Source organism: Phocoena phocoena, chromosome 15 (assembly GCF_963924675.1).
Source record: "Phocoena phocoena chromosome 15, mPhoPho1.1, whole genome shotgun sequence".
Taxonomy (NCBI): Eukaryota; Metazoa; Chordata; class Mammalia; order Artiodactyla; family Phocoenidae; genus Phocoena; species Phocoena phocoena.
In genome coordinates this window covers 19,088,895-19,110,720 of record NC_089233.1, presented here as the reverse complement: position 1 = coordinate 19,110,720, position 21,826 = coordinate 19,088,895, and the positions used below count along the sequence as shown (strand labels likewise).

At 42.7% G+C, this 21,826-nt stretch overlaps 1 protein-coding gene across 1 annotated transcript; it reads right to left on the bottom strand.

Moving 5' to 3' along the window:
* Positions 1–1,921: 1,921 nt before the first annotated feature.
* ZKSCAN2 (zinc finger with KRAB and SCAN domains 2) lies at positions 1,922–16,598 on the bottom strand. Its single transcript, XM_065892184.1, has 7 exons — positions 16,194–16,598; positions 14,978–15,164; positions 12,441–12,532; positions 11,983–12,109; positions 8,391–9,074; positions 5,982–6,473; positions 1,922–3,691 (listed from the first exon to the last, which is right to left on the bottom strand). Exons 1-7 carry the CDS (start codon positions 16,596–16,598, stop codon positions 2,769–2,771), a joined length of 2,910 nt encoding a protein of 969 aa, XP_065748256.1. The 3' UTR covers positions 1,922–2,768.
* Between the last annotated feature and the right edge of the window lie 5,228 nt (positions 16,599–21,826).

The following is a 21,826-nucleotide window of genomic DNA, read 5'->3' as shown; positions in this document are numbered from 1 at the left end:
GTGAGTTGTAAGCTCTGTTTTTGTAAGTTTCTTTGTTCCAGCAGCCAGAAGAAAGAAAAGCAGTAAGTTGTAAAAAAAAAAAAAAATCAGTGTTTGTAAGGTAAAAATTTTTTTTTTTTTTGCTTTAGAATCAGAGCTTTCTCTGGTACTGAGACCTAGGAAGAAACCTTCTCCTACGGGTCTTCATAAAGGCAATTTATGTGAAATGAGACACAGTAATCAGAGTATGACTGTTCATTTTGACTTTCATGCTCCACCTTAAAAAGGATAAAATACAAACTGCCTTGGTCTAAGATGGTGGGTAGGACTTCCTATTTCTTCAGAAGCAAAGTCCAGTAAGTTAATTTAATACAAGTTCAAATAGTCCACTTACAACTGGGAAAAGGTAAGGGAACCCAAGTTTCACCTTAGCTTGATCCCAGACATATGACAGACAGAATCAGTTTATTCCACTGGAGAAGGAGTGGTTCTTGAGCCTTTCCTACCACTGGGGAAATTGAAGCGACAGAGGTAGAGAATATGATTTTAGGCAATTAAAAAAACTCTTTTTGCAAGTGAAGGTGATTTTTTCATTAATAAGCTAATTATGTTCCGTAATTGACATGAACATAATTGACATAACGTTTTGCTGCGATACTTCTTCCATCATATTGCAAGTTCCTTGAGCACAGACACCATGCCTTTTTTCATTTTCATATCCCTCACTGTGCCTAGAACACAGCCTTACACATAACAGTGCTTAATAAATATTTATGAGTAAATCATCTACTTTCCTGAATCATGCTTCGATATAATGATCAATCCTGCGTACCTATTACTAAGTGGTGATTTCTATTAATGTGCGTCGTCTTTAGAGTTAGAATTCCAGAACATCGACACGGTACGAGCACACGCCCACTGGCACCACACACACCTCACTGTGCTAGGCACACTACCAACATGAAACTGCACTTACCATTAGAAGTCTATAATCCAGACAACACAGAGGAAATCAACCTACTGAGACGTTCCTAACAAATGTACGAAACACTTATCAATGTTTACCTGAGTCACCTGCCTTCCAACAGGCCACACCCGATTCTGGCACCGTAAGTTGGATTTCCTTCTACACTGCCTACCCTCCTTGGTACTTTGTTGAACAAGTTTCAAAAGATTCAAACATACTCAGATGTCTTCAAATAAGAGAGCATCTGACAAAGGAAAGGAGAGAGAAGATCAAAAAAATGATCTTCAGCCCTGACTCTGGTTATCTTTCCACTAAACTTATGACTTCTCCCTCCCCAAAGCCAAGCCCCCCGAGGTTACCTTCATCTTAAGGGTATAAATGCCACTGGCCTCTTCCTGGAGTTCAACAGCTTTGGATGACCAAATCCCTGGTTTGCAACGTCCATAAGTGAACTGTCTCCCCATCTGAACCCTTCCTTCAGTATTTATCGGGCCAGTGCTGGGGGTTGTCAAAGACATCTTTCAGACCAACTGGTAAATGTGGAAAACGAAAAGTGTTCTGGCCTGGAAGTTTCAGTAAATATTTCCACCTTCACTCATTGAGGTATAGAGCTGTATAAATTACTCAGGGTTCTACAGAGAGGTTTATGACCACATGAACAGGGACTAGAAGCCTCAGAGAAGAGAACGGTAAACTTAACAAGCAGCTCTGGAGTGCTGGTCTGGACCAAGGTGGCTATCTGATCTAAAGCAGGTCTAAGGAGTCCAACTGATCTTATAAATATTGAATGTTTCAGGTCTCTACCTCACTTCCTTCCCTATCTCCTTAGAGTTTTAGAAAACGATCTAAAATTATACAATATTATACTGAAGTGTGGGGTTGGGAGGCATAAAATATGCCAACGTTATCAGTCATATTCTAGGTAAAAACCAGAGAAGTCACACATTCAGAACTAGAATGTGTCTGAAATTCTACTTTAATGAGACACACCATGAGCACGCATGCTATGCAGTCTGAGGAGGGCATGGTAGTGCAGAAGAGTCAGACAAGGGCACCCAGAACAATTAAGAGGTAAGCGTGGGACTTCGGAGAAACAGTAACAGGAACTGGATTACTTATAGGCTGGAGAAACAGCAGCCGAGAGGCTCTCAGTCTTCAGGTACAGAAACAGTTAGTCTACAAAGGACGATGGGTGATCAGTTGCTTCTCATCTCTATGGAGGGCAAGGCATTATTTCAGTGACAATACAGGGAATCTACCATAGCTATTTAGATCAACTTCTTGACACAAAAAAGGTACACTGCAACAGACTTCTGATGGAAACTATAAAATCTTCAATCTCCTTTTGTGAATATCTTCAAAACCAAGATGGATCTGACGTGGTCCTCATCAGGCTCCTGAAAGTTCTACCCGAACAGGAAACTCTGTGATCAAGTTGCATCCGGGATCGCATGTGGTAGAGAATGAAAAGAACTTTGAGCATTTTTTATCTCCTTGATAACAACTCTCCCATACACTGAAGGATCTTGGATGTTGCTGGGTTTAGCGATCCCATGGCAGTGGCCTCGACATACTGAAGCGAATTCCATTCTGCACTCAGACACTGTATCTTCTTCATTTTATTAAAGGAAAAGTTGAGACACATAGAAGGAGAGGAACAGACATCAAGTTAGAGGCAGAGGTGAGGACAGGATCCAAGTCTTTATTTATATTCTCAACCTTATCTTGGGAATTACACTTTATAGCTAAGAAAAGATTGCTTCCAAGAGTGAGACTAGGGTAAAATGGCTAAGGGGACATTTAGGAAGAGAAGAGATCCTCATCAAACAGTTTGCCTGAATTCATCAGTCTTTCCCTTGTGTGGGTTCTCTGGGGCATAGGGCGCTGGAGGGTATGGCAGAAGCTTTTCTCTCACATGAACCTCCCGATGTTTAGTGAGAACAGAACTCTTACTGAAACGTTTGCCACACTGCACACACCCGTAGGGCTTCTCTCCAGTGTGTACTCGCCGATGTTCTCGAAATCTCGTACAGTTATTGAAACTCTTCTCACAATCCACACATTTGTAGGGATTCTCACCAGTGTGGACTCTCCTGTGGGCACTGAAATGAGAACTGTTGGTAAAGCTTTTCCCACACTCTCCACACTGGTAGGGCTTCTCTCCAGTGTGGGTTCTCTGATGTATTATGAGACTCGAGCTCTGACTGAAGCATTTTCCACACTCTCCACATCTGTAGGGCTTCTCTCCTGTGTGGATTCTCTGGTGGGCACCGAAGTTTGAGGAGTCGTTAAAGCTTTTCCCGCAGTCAAGACATTTAAAAGGTTTTTCTCCTGTGTGGATTCTTTGGTGTCTAATTAGACTCCTGCTTCTACCAAAGCACTTCCCACAGACACTACACTTATAAGGATTTTCCTTCTGGTGGGTCATCCGGCACATGAGGCGAGCACTCCTTCCAAAGCTTTCTCCGTATTTGAGAAGTCGGTAGGGCCTTTTCCCCATGAAAGGCCTCTGATGCACGACAGCTTTCCCTAAATCTCTAGGCTGAGACATCAGTTTTCCCTGTCTGACTCCTTGAAGGTTGCCCCATTGTCTTCCTGAGATGCATTCCCTTTTACAATATTTACCTGGGTCAGCATTCTGAGAAACAACCCTTTTAGACTTTTCTATTAGTGCCCTATGCTGCTCCACGTCCTTATATATTACCTGTGTTGCATCCTCCTTGATACTACTTCCAATTTCAAAATCTGAAAAAAAAGACAATAAACATTTCAGACCAGTCATGTATCAACATAAACAACATGGCCTACAGGCCTTGTCTGTTAGGATCCCTGTGTGCTTCACTGGCCTCAGGCGTGGAGAATCTTTCTGATTCACTGGGCCTTATTTTCTTTCAGTTCCACGAATAGCCAATAATACCCAGCACAAAGCAGGCCTCTGGAAATGTTTTCAGAATTTAATTATAATCCAAGCCATTATCCCCAATCTGTATCCTGATTAACGTGGGAGCAACTTAGTTTATCTCCCTGAAATTCCACTACAATTCATCCTGCTTTCAAAATTTCTCATCTATAATGAAAGTACACTACACTTCATTAGTGTTTAGATTCTAATGATCAAGTCCAAATTCCTCAATGGACTTCTAAGCTCATCAACCTCTAGTCAAACTCTATCCAAGAGTATTTCTTCCTTCTCAAATGTTGCTGTCACTTTGTTTTTCTGGCAGTCTCACACACAGACCACACTAACTCAAATCTTAATTCTCACTGCTCGACAACCAGAATTATCTTCTCTTCACTCTTTCATCTGCATCCCACAGTACATCTCGGATCCAGCTTTGCCGAGGGGTCTTCTGAACAGAGAGCATGATGTGGTGAAGACACAGGCTTTGGAATCAGACAGCTCTGGTTATGATTCCACCCTGGCCACTTATTAACTGGGTGGCTTTTGTATTAACTTTTTATTATGGAAAATTTAAACAGAAAAGTAGAGAACAGTACATAAACTGAACGTCTATGAACCACTTACCCAATGATATACTCCTGGCCAATCTTGTTTCATCTCTATTCCCACACATTCTCTGCTCCCTCTACCCGGATTATTTTGAAGTAAATTCAGACATCGTATTATTTGATCCATAAATAGTTCACAAACTGTGTAACTTAGGCCCAATCCAGGTTTGCTTGATTCTCAAACCCTTCTTATGCATTTTGCTGTACTGTCTTTTTTCTACTTGCTAATTTCAACGTTACTTTCCTTCCACATATTGAGCTGAAACTGCCAACATCCCTCAGTCCTAAGTGGGGTGGCTGTGTCCTGGGCTGGAAGAGGAGGACAGCCATCAATGAATCCACTGACTTAGGTCAAAAGCCCTAACAATGTCATCTTCTGAAGTACTCTGATTGGGTCCAACATTGTTCTGGGATTTGGAGGAAGTTATAGCCTAGTAGTTGCCTCAGACAGAGCCTGATCATTTGATGACAGATCTGGAGCTCACCTTAAAAAACAAGATTCACAAGAGAAGGACTTTGTTTCCAAAGTTATCAACTTTAACAGTTCCAGTTACAGAGTTAATAATTTCAGCTTTCATTCCCATACAAAAACAAATTCCTGTATAAATACTACCAGAGAGCATATGTGTGAACTTCCTTTTCTAATGTTTGTTTTGAATAAAAGCATAGAGTACAGGAAGGAAAATAATAACAGGTAAGGTTAGAAAGACAAACTCAGATTAAGGATGGTTGTGGAATCTTAATACAAGTCTAATGGAGAAAACTGGTTTGGAGACTTTTACAATAGTTTAGGCAAGAGACAGAGAAACGCTAAACTAGGGTAATGGTTATGGTAACTAAAGAGGGGGGCAGATGGGAGTTCTACAACAGCTGAAAAAACATATCATCTGCCTGGATGTAAACAATGAGAGAGAAGGCATCAAAAGAATCTCTATCTTTTAAGTCTGGATGACCTGTGGGAGGACACAGGGAAGAGCCATAGTGTGGGAAGGAAGATGCTGATTTTAATTTTGAAATTTTTAAGCCTGGACTGCTGGTGAGACGCCTGTGAGGGCATCCGGCGGTCAGCGGGAAACCCGCAGGTGGAGCTCAGTACCAGAATAAAGTCTTTTTCTCTCTGCCTATCCTTTTTCTCATGCACATCACACATAACTGAGACATTTCTGTTTTGAGCTTACTGACACACCTCTTTGATCTGAGTTTTTCTCACGTTTAATTCCAAATTCTTCTTCCCCACAATATTTCTAGGAGATATTAAACATTATCTGCCCCATACACACCAAAACCGAGGCTGAGGTCCCAAAAACCAAATCACGAGAATCCAAGTTCCTCCCTTGAAGAGAAGCACCATAAGAACAGGGACTCTGTTTTATTCATCGATACCTCCCCCCTTTCCTCAAATGGCACAGGACACACGAATATCTGCTTAATGAATAGACCTTCATGAGCGATGTGCCAGCTCTTCTGATCTGTCAGTAAATCCCACTTCCTCCTTCTTTAGACCACAGCCCCTCATGATCCTTACCACTCGGGCTTTGCAGTAAACCTGGAGGTCCCTGGAATTCTGGCTCTGGCACAATTTCCTCCTCACTCAGTTTCTCACTGCTGGAATCTTCAACTATTGCCTCCTGTGAGTCCTCCTCAGGTTCCCAGCCCGTAGGTTCCTGGGGTTCAATCTCAATGTCCTCTCTTTCTTGAACTGAGGGTGACGGGGCTTCTTCTGGGGTGCTAGTGGGAGGGGCAGATGCCCGAGAGTTAATCAGGGCATCCATCTCCTTGTAGAATGCACAGGACTCTAGCACGTGACCATTTTTCACTTTGCGGTAACTCTTCTGAAGGCTTTTGAACTTGGTCCGGCACTGTTCCGGTGTCCGGAGGAAGCCACACTCTTGCAGCTGTTCAGCCACGGCCCCGTACAACTTGCTCTTCCGATGACAGGCTTGCAGTGCTTCATAAAACCGAGTCTCACGGAGGATGTCAAGGAAAGTCTTGGTTTCCTCGTAGCCCCAGTGCACACCTGCCATTCAAGGATAAAGTTCAAAGATACAAGGTGTCTGAAGCCTCTATACATTACAAAATATAAGAAGTACAAGAAAACAAATTCCATTCCCTGGAACTATTATATGCCTGGGAATAAGCTTTGCAAGAAATGAGAAGGTCTATATAAAATAACTATAACATTATATTGAAAGACATAAAAGAACTAGAAAGAATGGAGAGACACTATGTTTCTGGATAGGAAGATTCAAGTTGTACAGATATCAATTGTCAAGTGAATCTATAAAGTCAAAATCCCAATAGGATTTTAAAATTAAAATTGATGAACTGATCTCAAAGTTTACTTGGTAGAATAAAAATGCAGCCCCCCAAATCTGTCATTGCTATGGTTCTTAAGGATTTAGCTGTCTGTCTTTTAAAAATTGTTAGGAATAATGGGCTAGGACACCCAGCAGGAACTTTTCCCCCAAATTCCCTATCATTTCTTTAGCCCGTCTTCTTTGAACAGCAGAACTATGTCCAGAGTAGTTTTTGATGTTACTGAGTCCTCTACTTTGAGAGATGAAACCATCTGTAAGACAGGCAGATGTCCTGCTTTTATAGCAGAATTAAGCTTTTCAGGATATGTATGAAGACAGTTTGCTAAACATGCTTTTTGGGTGTTTTATAATCTAGTAGGAAAGTCTTTTCTGGCCTCCGTCTTACTGGGTGGTCTCTTTCAGTCATATCATTGGATTCCATGTTTGAAACCACCTACCCTCATGTCTGTGGATTTCCAGAATGATGAATACCTGTATAATGCATTTTCCCATCTTTTTCCTGAGATCTGTTTGTTTTGAATAGGTACAGTCATGAGTACAGTCTCAGATCTCCCGGCCTGGTTTATTTTTCCATTCTACCTAAGAAATTATCATCTTTTCATAAAGTGGAGTACAGAAACATTACTAATAACTGTGACACCAGGCAGTGTTTTACTGCATTTTAGCATCTGCAGAATGCCTTCATCTACATTATCTCATTTAACACTAACAACTACCCTCATACTCTTAGCTATATTTTAGACAGAAAACTGAAGCTCAAAGTAGTTATATGATATGTCAGCTGTCACATAGCTACTAACTGGTGGTTTAGTTCTGCATGTCCCATGCCCCAAATTTCAACACCATCTTTCTTTTGCATAGTATCTTTTTTTTATCCTTTTAATTTCAATATCTCTGAATATTGTTTAAGATGTATCTCTTGTGGTTCTGGGTTTTTGAGCATAAGCCACCCATTCTCCTTGCTTTGGCCCTGCAATAAGCCTTTCTCTGCTCCAAAAAAAAAAAAAAAAAAAGATGTATCTCTTGTAAGCAATATAGTTTTAAAATATATATCTGATAATCTTAGACTTTTAAATTTGTAATTAATGATATATTTGGATTTACATCTATCATCTTACTGATTTTTTCCATTTAATGCATCTACTTTGTGATTCTTCTTTTCCTTTCTTGTCTTCTCTTTGAATTTCTTTATTTTTTTAATTCTTTTTTTTTTGTTGTTGTTAGTTACATATTCCTTTATGGACTATCCTTGATAGTATAATAATGTATCCTTGACTGTTACAATCTAATACAATTGACTGCATTGTAACAATTCTCAGATAATGTTAGATCCTTAGGACCCTGGACTCCATTTGTCTTCCTTCCACAGACCCCAAATACTCAAAACGCATGCTGTGCTCTAACCCAAAAAAGAACCCTTCATGGCTGTTACTCAGACTGCACTGGGGGTAACAAAACACCTGGGAGTACTTTCAGTTACATGGCCAATTACAGTGATGAGTGGCAAGGTGTATGTGACAGAATTCCCTGGGTTTGGTCACTTCTGGTCTACTCCTTTTTCCACAAGACCACATTATCCATTTTCAAACCAGAAAAAAAAAAAGCACCACTCTTACCACTCAGGTTTTGAAATAAGACAGGAGCACCACGAAGCTCAGACTTCTGGATAAACTCAACACCCATTCCATCACCATCAGATTCTTCTGCGGCTTCTTCCTCCTCCACCAGATTGATCTGTTCTTTAGCATTGATACCAATTCTCTTTAGTCTGGGGAGAGACAGAATCTCCTTTGGCTTATCCGTGGATGAAGTATGAGCTGCAGGGTTCAACAGAACATCCATGTCCTCAAAGAAGGCACAGGGTTCTAGCATATGGCCATTTCTCACTTTTCGATAACTCTTCTGCAGACTTTTGAACTTGGTCCGACACTGCTCTGGCGTTCGGAGGAAGCCACATTCTCGCAACCATTCAGCTACAGCACCATATACTTGGCTGTTTCGGGGACAGGCCTGAAGTGTTTCATAAAAGCGAGACTCTTTGAGAATTGTAAGAAAAGTCTTAGTTTCCTCGTAACTCCAATGCACACCTGCTATTTTTTCATCTTCCAAACCCCACTGCTGCTGCTCTCTCCGTATTTTCCCTGCATTCCTTGCAGGGGTCTGAATAGCATGAACAGATTTTTCCTTGATATAGTTGCTTTGTAGGACATTCCTCTTATTGGGGGATTGTCGACCTATTGTCCATGGCTCCTTTCTTTGCTCCAACTGTGCCATCTTGTTAGCTGTAGACACTGTGTTTCCTAGAGTAAGAGAAACATATTTCATGCTAGAGAGATCATCACTGCATGCCCCAATCTCCTGCTGTAGTACGCTCTCCTGGAACACTTGTTCACACCTATCCTTTAAAGGTCTTGTTCGGTTCCTTCTCTAAAGTCTTCCTCAATCACGATCATGCACACTAGTTTCTTACACGAGTTATTTGGCACAATCATCTACTAACTTAAGACTACTGTTTCACTTCTCATATGTGTACCACTTCCTTCCCCAGCTAGTTCTTAAAGGAAAACTTTTAAGGGTAAGAAACACGTATTACATTACCTTCAATTCCCTCTCAGTATCTAACATTGTGTTAGGTTCAGAGCGTGCTCCTATGAACCAGTATTCGTTACTTATAAAGTGTGCTTACACCTGCTCCCCACATCCCCTCACTCCCCCACTCAACACACACATACACTAGGGCTATGGGAGATGAGAAGTCAAGAACTTTTGGAGACATTCTGGCGAAGTTAATGGGAAAGAGACGTAAGAATAGGAAAGTAACTTAATTTTTTACTTTACAATATGGTGGAGATCAACATGTCTTAAATTGGAATCCGAGCTCCACCACTTACTTTACTTTCTGACCAGGGAAGTTTCTTAATCTCTCTGAGCCTCAGTTTCCTAGGAAATAATATAATCTATTCAACAAGGTGCTGGGAATATTAAATAAAGGATCATCTGTAAAGCGTCCAATGCCTAATAAGTATGTAATAACATTTAGTTTCCTTCTATAGAAAACACACATTGGAGTTTCACAGAATTCTCCTAGGGAGGCAGCATCAAATCAAATCCTTGCTGAAAGAACCCTGGGGATGGAGATTTGCTCTTCAGTTTCACATGAGAGAAGTAAGTGTAGGGACAATGAAAGTTCAAACATCTACCAGGACCAGGCAGGCAAAGTAAAGGAGTGAGGTGGCTGGAGTGAGAGCCCTGGCATTTTAGCATGAGCTCCTCCACTCAGCTGTGGTCAATGGCTGCTGTGAGAGAAGGTGGGCCCATTGTGCCTGACATTTGATTTTTTTAAGAGATACTGGAAATCCAGATTTATAAACTAATTTTATATTAAAACTCTGTGCAAGGCCCAAATATGTTTGTAGGCTAAACTCATAAGCCTTTAGTTTACAATTTATGATAAAAGACTGAGCCAGGTGTCTATGGGCCTGGGCCTTTCCATATGTAATTATTATACATGGAGGCACTGGGCTAAATCTGAATGTCCATAGTATGGTCTCTAACCCACTCATGGCAGATTTTACTAAGACCTATAATTCATCATTTTACTAGGTCTGGATGCTGTGTGATCCAAGGCAACACTAGGAAACAGCTATTGTGTAGGCAACTTGCCATGTGGCCATCTTTCACTGGCTCCTGTAACAACACTAACAGCAATGGCTACCGAGATAACCACACAGGTCTTTGAAGGATGAATGATCAGTGATGAAGTGCAGAGACCCTAAGTAAAATTAAAATCAAAGGTCCTGGGACTTCCCTGGCAGTTCAGTGGTTAAGACTCTGCATTTCCACTGCAGGGGGAGCAAGTTTGATCCCTGTTCGGGGAACTAAGATCCCACATGCTGTGGGTGTGACCAAAAAATTAAAAAAAAAATAATAATAAAAATAAAATAAAATCAAGGGTCCTGCTGTTTTGGGAAGAGTGCTTTGTTACTGGTGTGTCATCTTAAGTTGATCATTTTTTTAAACTGCTTTAATTACTTTCTGATTATAAACAATTGTCAGTTTATCTTTATTCATTCAGTTTGACATGGCCTATTTTGTAAACTCTGTACTTCAGGGTCTATATGTATTGTTGTCCAACAGAACTTTCTTTGATGATGATGTTCTATAACTGTGCTGTCCAATACAGCTATTGAATACCTTTTTTTTTTTTTTTTTTTTTTGCGGTACGTGGGCATCTCACTGTTGTGACCTCTCCCGTTGCGGAGCACAGGCTCCGGAGGCTCAGCAGCCATGGCTCACGGGCCTAGCCGCTCCGCAGCATGTGGGATCTTCCCGGACTGGGGCACGAACCCGTGTCCCCTGCATTGGCAGGCGGACTCTCAACCATTGCGCCACCAGGGAAGCCCCATGAATACCTTAAATGTAGCTACTGTCACTGAGGAACTGAATTTTAAACTTTATTTAATTTTAATTAATTTTATAAATTTAAATTTAAATAGCCACGTGTAGCTAGTGGCTACTCTATTAGACAACAAAGGTTTATAGTATCTATAGTGTGTATTGGTGCACGTTTTAGGCCTATAATTTTATTCATAAGTAATCTCTGACTTGTAGCTTACATATGAATGAACCATATTTAGCCCTATTGTTAAAGCAGATGATATAGCTCTTCAAAAGTTTGCTTGTAAAATTACATTTCAGTGGTTATGTGTGCCTGTAAAAATTTGTGCTATTTAAAAAATTCACAACACGCTATCAAGGTTGTATTGAAATTACTTTTTTCCTTCTGTTTATAAGATTTCCATCCACTCAGTGAATATTTGCTGGGTGCCGCCCATATGTCAGGCTCTGTGCACAGTGTTGGGGTTACTATGGGTTAAACAAAAACAAATCCTAAAAAGACCTTATGACTTTATGGAATTTTTAGTCTAGTGGATGTAGGTAAGTTTATATTTCAATAATATGACAATCATATATAAATCTCCCCAATGTTTTAATCACTAAATTATAAGAATGTATAAAAATCTATAATATAAATTGGAAGAAAGGAATGAGTGAGGTATGAGAACATGGTATGCTAGAGGCCAGAAATGACTAGACAACCCATGGAGGTCCTTAAAGTGATAACATTTATAACTATTTTATCATCGGTAGAAGTGAATATATTAGAAATCCCCAAATCTTTTATTTGAAAAGGGATAGAATCCTTACCCAGGGAGACCATGTTCCCAATACTCTCCTTTCTAATATCCCGGTAGAGGTCTCTGTGAGCAGGAATCTGACGCACACTCTTTTTGTAGGAAAAACCTCTTGCCATGTGGACATCTTTCAGTGGTCCCTGTAACACACTAACAGTAATGACTACCAAGATAACCACATGGGTTTTTGAAGGCTGAATGATCATGGATGAAGCACAGAAAGGCCCTAAATAAAAATTAAAATCAAAGAACCAAGTGTATATTATGTGCCAAATGAAGCAGAAGGTACTATAAAGCATCATAAGAGAGATGATCCAGCAAGGAATCCCATTACTCAGATGGCTGGGTGCAGTCTCTTCTGGAAAAGGAGCAAGGGGGAAAAAGTCTCTTGGAGGGAGTATAAAAGTTTGAGGAAATCATTGTGACTGAATATCCTAGGAAGTTAGGCTAGAGAGAACAATGACAATTTACCTGGGACCCAACAGGAACTCGTGTGGCTGTTACTTCCTGATCTGTGGTGTTCCATTCAACAGCAGGAGCAGGAACCCAGGGAGAAGGCCGAGCTGTAGGAAGAGAAAGAAACAATTAGTGTTGTTGGCTCTGCCATCTTATTCATGCTGCTTCTCCTTTTATGAAATGTGCATGTATAAAAAACCCGACAAATATAAATTGGTCATTTTCTCAATGAATTCAGAACAATGCCCCAAACCACGGTACCCTAAAGCAGGGCGCACAAACACAAATGCTTTTAGGGAGTAAGCAGGTAAAGGACATCATGAAAGGGGAGAGGTAAGGGCTGTGGGGAACTGGAGAGCACATGTCCCACTGAAAGGGTACACCCAGTGTTCAGCTCCAGCTTATGCTTCGTTGTGAGATTTTTGCCCTGGCACAGAGCTTCTTTTTTTTTTTTTTTAATTTTATTTATTTTATCTTTGGCCGTGTTGGGTCTTCGTTGCTGTGAGTGGGCTTTCGCCAGGTGCAGCGAGCGGGGGCTACTCTTCTTTGCAGTGCGTGGGCTTCTTCACTGTGGTGGCTTCTCTTGTGGAGCACGGGCTCTAGGCATGCAGACTTCAGTAGTTGTGGTGCGTGGGCTCAGTAGTTGTGGCTCTCGGGCTCTAGAACGCAGGCTCAGTGGTTGTGGCGCACGGGCTTAGTTGCTCCGCGGCATGTGGGATCTTCCATGTGCCCTGCATTGGCAGGCAGATTCTTAACCACTGAACCACCAGGGAAGCCCCAGAGCTTCTAACTTTTTCAAGAGAAGCCAGAAAGCGGGACTTTTATGTACAATCTCAAGTCTTAAACCTTGAGAACTAAAAACAAACAAACAAAACCCCCAAACCAAAAACTCCTTGTAGGTGAAACAAAACAATCTGATTTGGCACGTGAGTTACCAGTTCGCTATCTCTAGCACAAATTAATTCCCTATGAGTGAATACTGTCCTAAAAAATGTTAGCGTATACAGATACATAGTACTGAACACTACAGGGAAATATACCCCCAGAAAGGTGGAAGGAAGATATATAAGCTTATATAGGATAAGGCAGTCTGTGGTCTAATTTCTCCTCTAGAATTCACTATCTAGGAAAACTTTAAGAATAAATATTACTGTGACCAAGAACTCAAAAGCTTGATCTACCACTTTCTATGGAATCAAACTGAATCACTTCCTTAGAAATACATTATTCCCTTAGGCACACATGGCTGAAATCCTCTCTTCTTTTAGAAGGAATTCACCTTTCTGAGATATCTATCCCTCAAATTTTCTGTCCTCCTTACCCCCAGTAAGGACCTCAACAGAAAAAAACACCTTACTTTAGGAATTCCTTATCACCTGAGATGGCAAAATCCAGAAACACCATGAATTTATCAGGTAAAGTAACTGACAGCATATAATCCATGTGAACAAGGGAACTTTGATGCTGATGAACAAACAATGAAAAATCCAGAAACCATTAATATTTGCAATGCATTCTATCATAATATGAATTTCAGGAGGGATAAGGAGGTGGGGTCCGAAGTGGTGAATCTTGCCTCTTGATGAGGGGTTCTGTAAGTCAGACAGATTTGAAGTTTAAAAATAATCATGCCATTATGGGAGAAAGGAAACTAACATTTACTGAGCACTATTATGCACTGACCCTTTTTACGATGCCTCCTTTAATCTACGCTAACAACCTTAGTATTTTCCTTTTACAGATGACAGAATGGAAAGTTTGAGAAGTTTAGTAACTTGACCAAGACCACACAGATAAAGAATGGCAGAGGTAGGTTTTGAACGCATACTGTCTACCTCTAAAGCGTAATTTCTTAATCTCTATGCATTAATACACAGAGATTAATTAATATTACTTGCCCGAGATAACACAGGGAGGGGGCAGAGAAAGGATATAAACCCATGTCTTTCTAGTGTATGTTCAGTGATCTTTCCACTCTTCTCTTTAAGCCTGACACCATGCTGCAGAGGATGGAGAGATCACTGTGGACTGGGCAGGGCAGGGTCTTCATTTCCTTGTATTTGACTTGATTCATTAACATCTAGGGCAGATATGAACACCAGTTGTCTCTTCTCTATGAAGTCTTATTGTTTATCCCTCTCATAAGCCACTTCCGTGATGCCTTACTGTCAGTCACTTTTTGAAAAAAAAATCTCATTTCCTCTAACAGTTTTTCCAAGTTGCATATAGTCAGCCAAGAACACACACACTTATACATGCAGCAGGACTAAAAACCACAAGCTGATTGCAGGATGGAGATTCGTAAATAACACTATGAGACCTTAAGGCCAGTCTGGGCAATCTATGCTTTCTCAGATTCCATCTTTAAGATCTCTTTTACTTATGTCACACATATTCCCAAGTCTTGAAGCTAATGAAGCCTTTCTCCCCAATATTCAATTTACTTTCAAATATGTATTGAGGGGACGCTACGCTGAACAAGTCACAGTGTTAGGGCTACAAAACAAATCTGCCATGGTCTCTGCACTGGGCATGCTCTGAGTTCTTCTTACCATTCTTGGGTAAGGGCCGAAGCTCCCTCTTTTGGTTCAGCTGCTCCTGGTGTCCTGAGTGGAGGCTTTCAGCTCCCTCCAGAGACATCACTCTGGGTTGGGTCTCCACCTGCTGTGGCTGAAAGTCTGCCACCTTCCATGCTGCTCCAAGTGGGGCTTGCTTCTCTGAGTACACAGGACTGCTAACCTGGGAAATAAAGTCAGTGCCATAGTGGGAAAAGGGAGTTAAAGAGGGCTAGATCAGGGCCAAATTCCCCCAAGAAAGATATCAAAGAAGGATAGAAGATGTGAGAAGGAATGAAAATTTCACTCCATTCCCTATGGGACCTCTGAGGGCATCAGGATAATAGTATTGTCCAGAAGTCTGGGCATAAGGGAATAGGAGAGTGCTCTTTATTAGTATACAGAGGGGCAAAATCTCTTAGGAGTGAAATACAGAGCCTCCCTGTTATCAGACTAGACATTATTTGAGTCCTCATATCTATTAGGTTCACAGAGAAATGAAAGTTCTCAGAACACTAATTAATTCACTAGTGCACTGAAAACTTAGAAAATTAATCTCGACATCTGGTGTCTATTTCTGACCAACACAGCAACTTGCTAATAGTCAGATCTTTACACAAATCCTGTGCAAGGTGAAAGTGCAAATCTTGCAGGATTTCATGAGGTTACTGAAAGGGCTGTTGAAAAACAATTAGAAGAGCATGCAAAGCCACTGACAAATAAGGATCAGCAATTCAAATGGAGAAGAGCGACAAGGATGATGACATTGAGGGCACTTCAGAAGACACGGATTGGAATATTAAAGGATTACAAGAGGCCCTGGGGTAACTGATAAAGTCCTTTCTTTCCTTTTCTTTTTGGGTGGGGGGCAGGGCAAAATAGCCCTCTTTAGGATCAAGCTACAAAAGTAAAATCCTGTGAAGCATAATGTACTGTTCTCTCATATAATTTTTTGGGGAAACATTACGCAAAGATTTAAAACAAATACTTAGATGCATAATGTTTAGTGTCATTTGCAAGATAACAGTTCAACCAAAGCCTTTTTTCTATTTAATATGAAATTCTGATCCCTTTCAAGTAGATTCCCTTTAAAGGTCTTTCATTATTACCATTTATCCTTCCATAATTTGCATTTCCTGCAATGCATCCCTTGCCCATCTTCCTTTCCACCCCCTTCTTGCTAAATACAAACATTTGGGAAACCCTCTCTCACCTGCTGTCTTAGTCTTCCAGTCTCTTTCTCCAAATGTATTACCAGGGCCACCGCCTCCTCTCCACTTTCCGGACACTGCTTCTGTGCCCACGCCTGAATCTTCTCGGGTAAAATGGTGAGAAACTGCTCAATCACCAGCAGCTCCAGGATCTGTTCCTTGGAACGCATTTCTGGCTTCAGCCACCGGCAGCAAAGTTCCCAGAGTTTACTGAAAGCTTCATGGGGTCCGGTCACATCCTCATAACAGAATTGCCTGAAGCACTTGCGAAAAGTCTCGGACTCAGAGCTGTCCGATCCTTCCAGAATGGGCTGCGATGCCCACTTGGGCTCCTTTTCCACCTTCATTATTAGGCATCCCTCAACCTCCAGGGGCGCGTCTATCCGAGGGTCCAGGGATGCAGCCATGCTCTCACCCGGGGGTCAACCTCACGTCTAGCTCAAAGGAGACTCGAAGAAACCAAACCTTCGAGAGCTCCCTGCTAATGGTTTTGGAAGTGTGGGAAGGCAGGGAAGTGAAAACGGCAGTGTCAGCAGGAACAGGGTACCCCAGGCTGATTAATCAAATCTACCCTAGGCCCTTGAAAAGGTGAACATGTACCCTAAGGTCCAAGAACTCAGCCTCTTCTCCTAACAAGATGTGTCCCCGCGTTGTGGTTTTCCAGGGTGCATCTTTTAGTGCAATGTCGGAAAGAGCAACGCTAGAGGACTGGGAGAAAATCAAGGGTACCGCGGACAGGAGAGCGGGGGCGGACAGCCGGGCCGGGAAGGGGTGTGTCAGAAACCCGGGTAAGGGCCCGGGGGAGGGGAGGCTCCCGAGTGGGTGGGGCCGGATGCGTAGGCCCCGCCCGACCCCGGGTTCGAGGCTCGGGGCACGGCAGCGCGCCCAGGCCGCTGCGGGTTGCTGGTGGGGGCCGACGTTATCCGAGGCCAGCGCCCGGCTCTTCTGGGCCAGGGTGGCCCGGGCCGTCCTCAGGAAACCTCCACACGCTGAGGAAAGCCGCGAATAGGTCCTGTCCCTAAGGGGAGAAAAGCGGCGGGGACCAAACAACGATTCGTAGGGTGGCGGCTGCACGATCCTCCTCGCAGCCTCGTCTGCTCTGTTCCCGGACTGCGCGGGGGGCGCTGGGAGCAGCAGCCACGCATGCGCCACTCGCGCCCGCGCGCCGCGGGGCTCAGCAGAGGCTTCCTCGTCGGCGAGGGGCTGGGGGGAGGGGGCGGCGCGGTGGACTCTCGCGAGAGCGCGCAGCGCACCGACGCGCTGCTGAGACACTTTAATAATGAGAAGGGTTTCGGCGGCTCTTCCCCGGGGCGGACGGACGCATTGCAGGCACTTTGCAAGAGACTGTGGAACAGTGTGAGAAAGGGGAGTGGGCGTTCTCCGTCAGCCGGAGATTCTGGGAGGCGGGGAGAGACTGTGAGGTTGAGGAGCGCTAATGAGGAGGTGGCGCGAAGTCCTTTCTGACGCAGGGTGTGAGAACTCGTTTGCCTGGCGGAGGTTTCTGTCACGCGCTGCGAACGGTCGCGTGCTGGAAGGGCTGCTATAGGCGGCGACCCTCGGCGGGACAGCGGCCCTCGCGCAGGGACACGGTGCCGCCCCCCGCCCTCCTCTGGGGGAGCATATGTGAATGTTCGCATCTGTGAATGTCCCCATCCATGAATGCCCCCGTCCGTTGCCTGCGGAGCAGCGGGGTCTGCTCTTCGCCTCGGGGGCTCTTACTGCCCCAGGCACCGGGGAAGTCGGTGTAGCTAAAACTGTTGGGAGAGGATGTCATCTCTGGCTCAGGGTTCCTCCGACCAGGCCCCAGCTTCCTCCTGGTGGTGGCAGGAGGAGCTGTCCAGTCTTTCAACTTCTGAAACCCCAGAACTGTGCCCGCCCATCCCTCCCTTCTTCCCTCCATCCCTTTACTGATTAGGTGCCAGGCAGTTTTAGGCATTTGGCTTATATCAGAGGGCAAAGCAAAAATCCCAGTTCTGGGGTTGGCGGGTAGATAGACTATTAAAAAAAACTTAGTGACTTTTTTTTCTGAGAAAGTCTTAGTTAAAACTTGACATGCAAATTCTAGCAGCCAAGAGGCATTAGGTGAGAATCTATTGGGCAGCTAGTACATGCCAGAAGTTGTCTTTACACAGCTGTCTACAAGCTTACTTTTCTTTATTTCATTTCTTTGGTCACTTTTTTTTTTTTTTTGCTAGACATGGTGATAGGTGGTGAGAAAAACAAAACAAACAAAAAACACAGCATCCTTTGCCACTTCTGAGCTTTCAGTCTGGTGAGAGAGGCACGTGTTAATCAAATAATCTACAAACTAGTGTACAGTTGTAACTGCGGCAGGTACTGCCGGCGAGTACATGATGCTTAGAATCTGTGTATATTAGAGGGAGTTGACTTAGGAGGTCTGGGAAAGTTTCTTTGAAGAGGTAAAGCTAGGGATGAGATCCAAAGGAGGAGTAAGAGCTGACTAGGCAAGGTCTAATCCTCACAGAAATCCTATAAAACAGGTAAGATTACATCCGTTTTAGAGTTAAGGACATCGACAGCTCAGTGAGGTGATGTATCCGCCCAAGGTTACTTTAGACTAAGTGGCAACCCACGATTCTGAGTCGGCTAAGAACAGGGTCTTTTATATGCTCCTTGAGCCATTTGGTGTTTTTAGGAGAGGCAAGTGTCACAAGCACCTCAGGGACGGGCAGGGGTCACAAACTCGAAAGGCTGCAGGGCTCAGGCAAACAACATAATTGAGTGAAGTAGAGTATAAGACAGTAGGGAGGGCTTCCCTGGTGGTGCAGGGGTTAAGAATCCACCTGCTAATAATGCAGGGGACACGGATTCGAGCCCTGGTCCGGGAAGATCCCACATGCCACAGAGCAACTAAGCCCGTGAGCCACTATTACTGAGCCTGAGCTCTAGCGGCAATGAGAAGCCCACACACCACAACGAAGAGTAGCCCCCCCCTCTCGCCACAACTAGAGAAAGCCCTCGCGCAGCAACGAAGACCCAATGCAGACAAAAATAAATAAATAAATATATTTTTTTAAAAAAGACAGTAGGGAATGGGGAATAGTGGGGATTGCAGTGAGCTGGAGGCCATCTTTTCTAGCTGGAGGCCATCTTTTCTCTCTAAAGGAAAAAGCCAGGTGAAATCATCACACTTTTAAATAATTGGCAAATACATTTATCTATCTCTCTGTTAGCTCAATGAAGCAGCACTTTATTTACTTAACTGTTGTGTGCCAGGTGCTTAGAGCAATGCCTTGCACATAGTAGGCACTCAACCTCATCTGCTGTCCATAAGCTCTGAGTAATTCTTGCCATATGTGCACAGTTCCACAGATTTTGAAGCAAATTTACATTCACTTTCTTATTTTATCCACCAGTGTCTGTGTTGGCTCCTTATTTGCTTCTGATGTGGGTACTACATGAAAAGCCCCCCAACCCCCTCCCCCAATCCAGGAAATATTTAGGTATGTCTTCCTTTTGTACCTGTCCACCCTCTTCATGTTTTAGCTCCTCTCCCTATGTACTTGGCATCATATCTCGACTCCCTCTACTTATCTAGCCCATCTTATGTTTAAAGAATGCTTTGTTGTTGTTTTAGTTCTGACCCCAGACTTTAGGTGTTGACCGTGGGCCCATCATCACAACCAGGGACCCGTTCCCTACACTCAGCCTCAGCCTCAGCCCCTGCAACTGCAAGCTGCCCCCAGCTGCCTCTTGTCAGGGGAGGTGCATGAAAGGTTTCATTTCTTAGAAACTACTCTCCTGAGACATCTTGCTCCAGAATAAAGTGAACATCCCTAGACATCTGAACTCCCTAGTCCATCATATGATCTTGAGCGAGACAGAAATCTCAAGTCTGCAGGGGACAGTTATAGCTTAGTCTCCTTAAAGCTCCTCTTGGAGTAGAGGGTATTAAAGCTTGCTCTGCATTATCTCTTAGGTGCAGGATTATACATTCTTCAGGAATCATTGTTATTTTTATTTTTTTGTGGCCTCTCAGTGTTACATGCACACACATGTATATGTATATGTTTAATAGAAATTTTCAAACATATAAAAGAGTAGAGAGAATTAACTCTTGTGTTCTCATGCTCCAGCTTTAACAATTAGCAATTCATGGCCAAACTTGTCTTCCTTTATCTCTATCTACTCCCCTGATCCTGGATTATTTTGAAACAAATCCCAGACATCATATTATTTCATTTGTAGCTGTCAGAATGTACTGCTAAAAGACAGGGGCTTCCATCTTAAACATAACTTCAATATAATCACAAACGCTTCCCCATAGCATGAACAATTCCTTAGTGTCATCTTTTAAGAACAGTTTATTTGTTTGAAAGGTGGTTTGCAAAGGAAAAAAAGGGTCATAGATGCTGGACAGGTAAAAAGAACAAATGTCCTTCATAATTTCTAGTTAGGTATTTATGTTTACTTCAGCTTGGAAATGTTGGCACCTTGGGAACAGAAGAGCAAATGGTTGAAAAATTGTTGAAATCGATATGGGTCAATAAATGAAGCAGATCATGCTACTCAGAGACATCTTGGAGGAGTGGTTGTTTTCTTAAGACCCCAGCCTCTGAGTTGACCCCAATCCTGATGTCACGCTCTTCCCATGATCCCCAGGGGAACATTCACACCAGTCTCTCGTTGGTAGTACATCTGCTGTCACAGCTGTTATTTTACAAGTAGCCTTAGATTGACCTTTGGCACCATTTCACTCTGTCCATGGTGCTGATCCACCAGCCTTTGGCCAGCAACCAGAAGAGCTATAACTTGCTTTTGGCCAATGGGATTTAATGTAGGGTTACCATAAAAGTGAACATTAAATATACATTAAACAGTTCCAAGAAGTGCTGTCAGTGCTTATGCTCAGTTAAAAAAAATCCAAGCTGAGAGTGAAAAGGGAAAAGGTTGAGTATGTGTGTATTAGTGTGTCTATTTCAGACATAGTATAAATATTTTCAAATGTGATTTCTTAACCACATTATAACTAATTGAAATAAATTTCCATTTCATAAATTAAAAATTGCCTCTCCCACTGGTTCACTAATGGTGGTCAGATAGTTGACAGAATAACAACCATTAATATGTTCCAGTTCTTTTCACCCCATTGAGCAATACAATAATGAAAAATTCTCTTAAAAAATTATTTCTTAATATGCATATATAATAGTCAACATTTTTTTTCTGTATCTCTCTCTAAGGCACCATGCTAGGCACTAGTGGGATAGACAGAGACATAAGACATAACCCTTTTACTCAAAGTATTAACAGTAAAATGGGGAAAATTAGTCATAGAATTATCATATATTAGAATAAATGTGGTGGTGGAGGGATGCATGAGGCCTGTGATAGTACAGAGTATAACCTCTTTGGCTACCAGACAAAGCTTTATAGAGGGAAGCTGAGTGATGTTTAGCAGGAGGGGGATAGAGAGGCATTCCAAAGAGAGGCAAGGTCATGAGCATGACTGGTATTTTCACGTAATGGTATGAAGTTGAGTGTGCCGTGAACTTAGCACGGGGGAAGGCAGTGGTGGAAGATGAAGTTGTGCACGCGTGCTGGAGAGAATTTGGACTTTATGATGAAGGCAATAGAAAGTGTGCCCATTTCTGTAGGAAGGTGAGGGCATCTC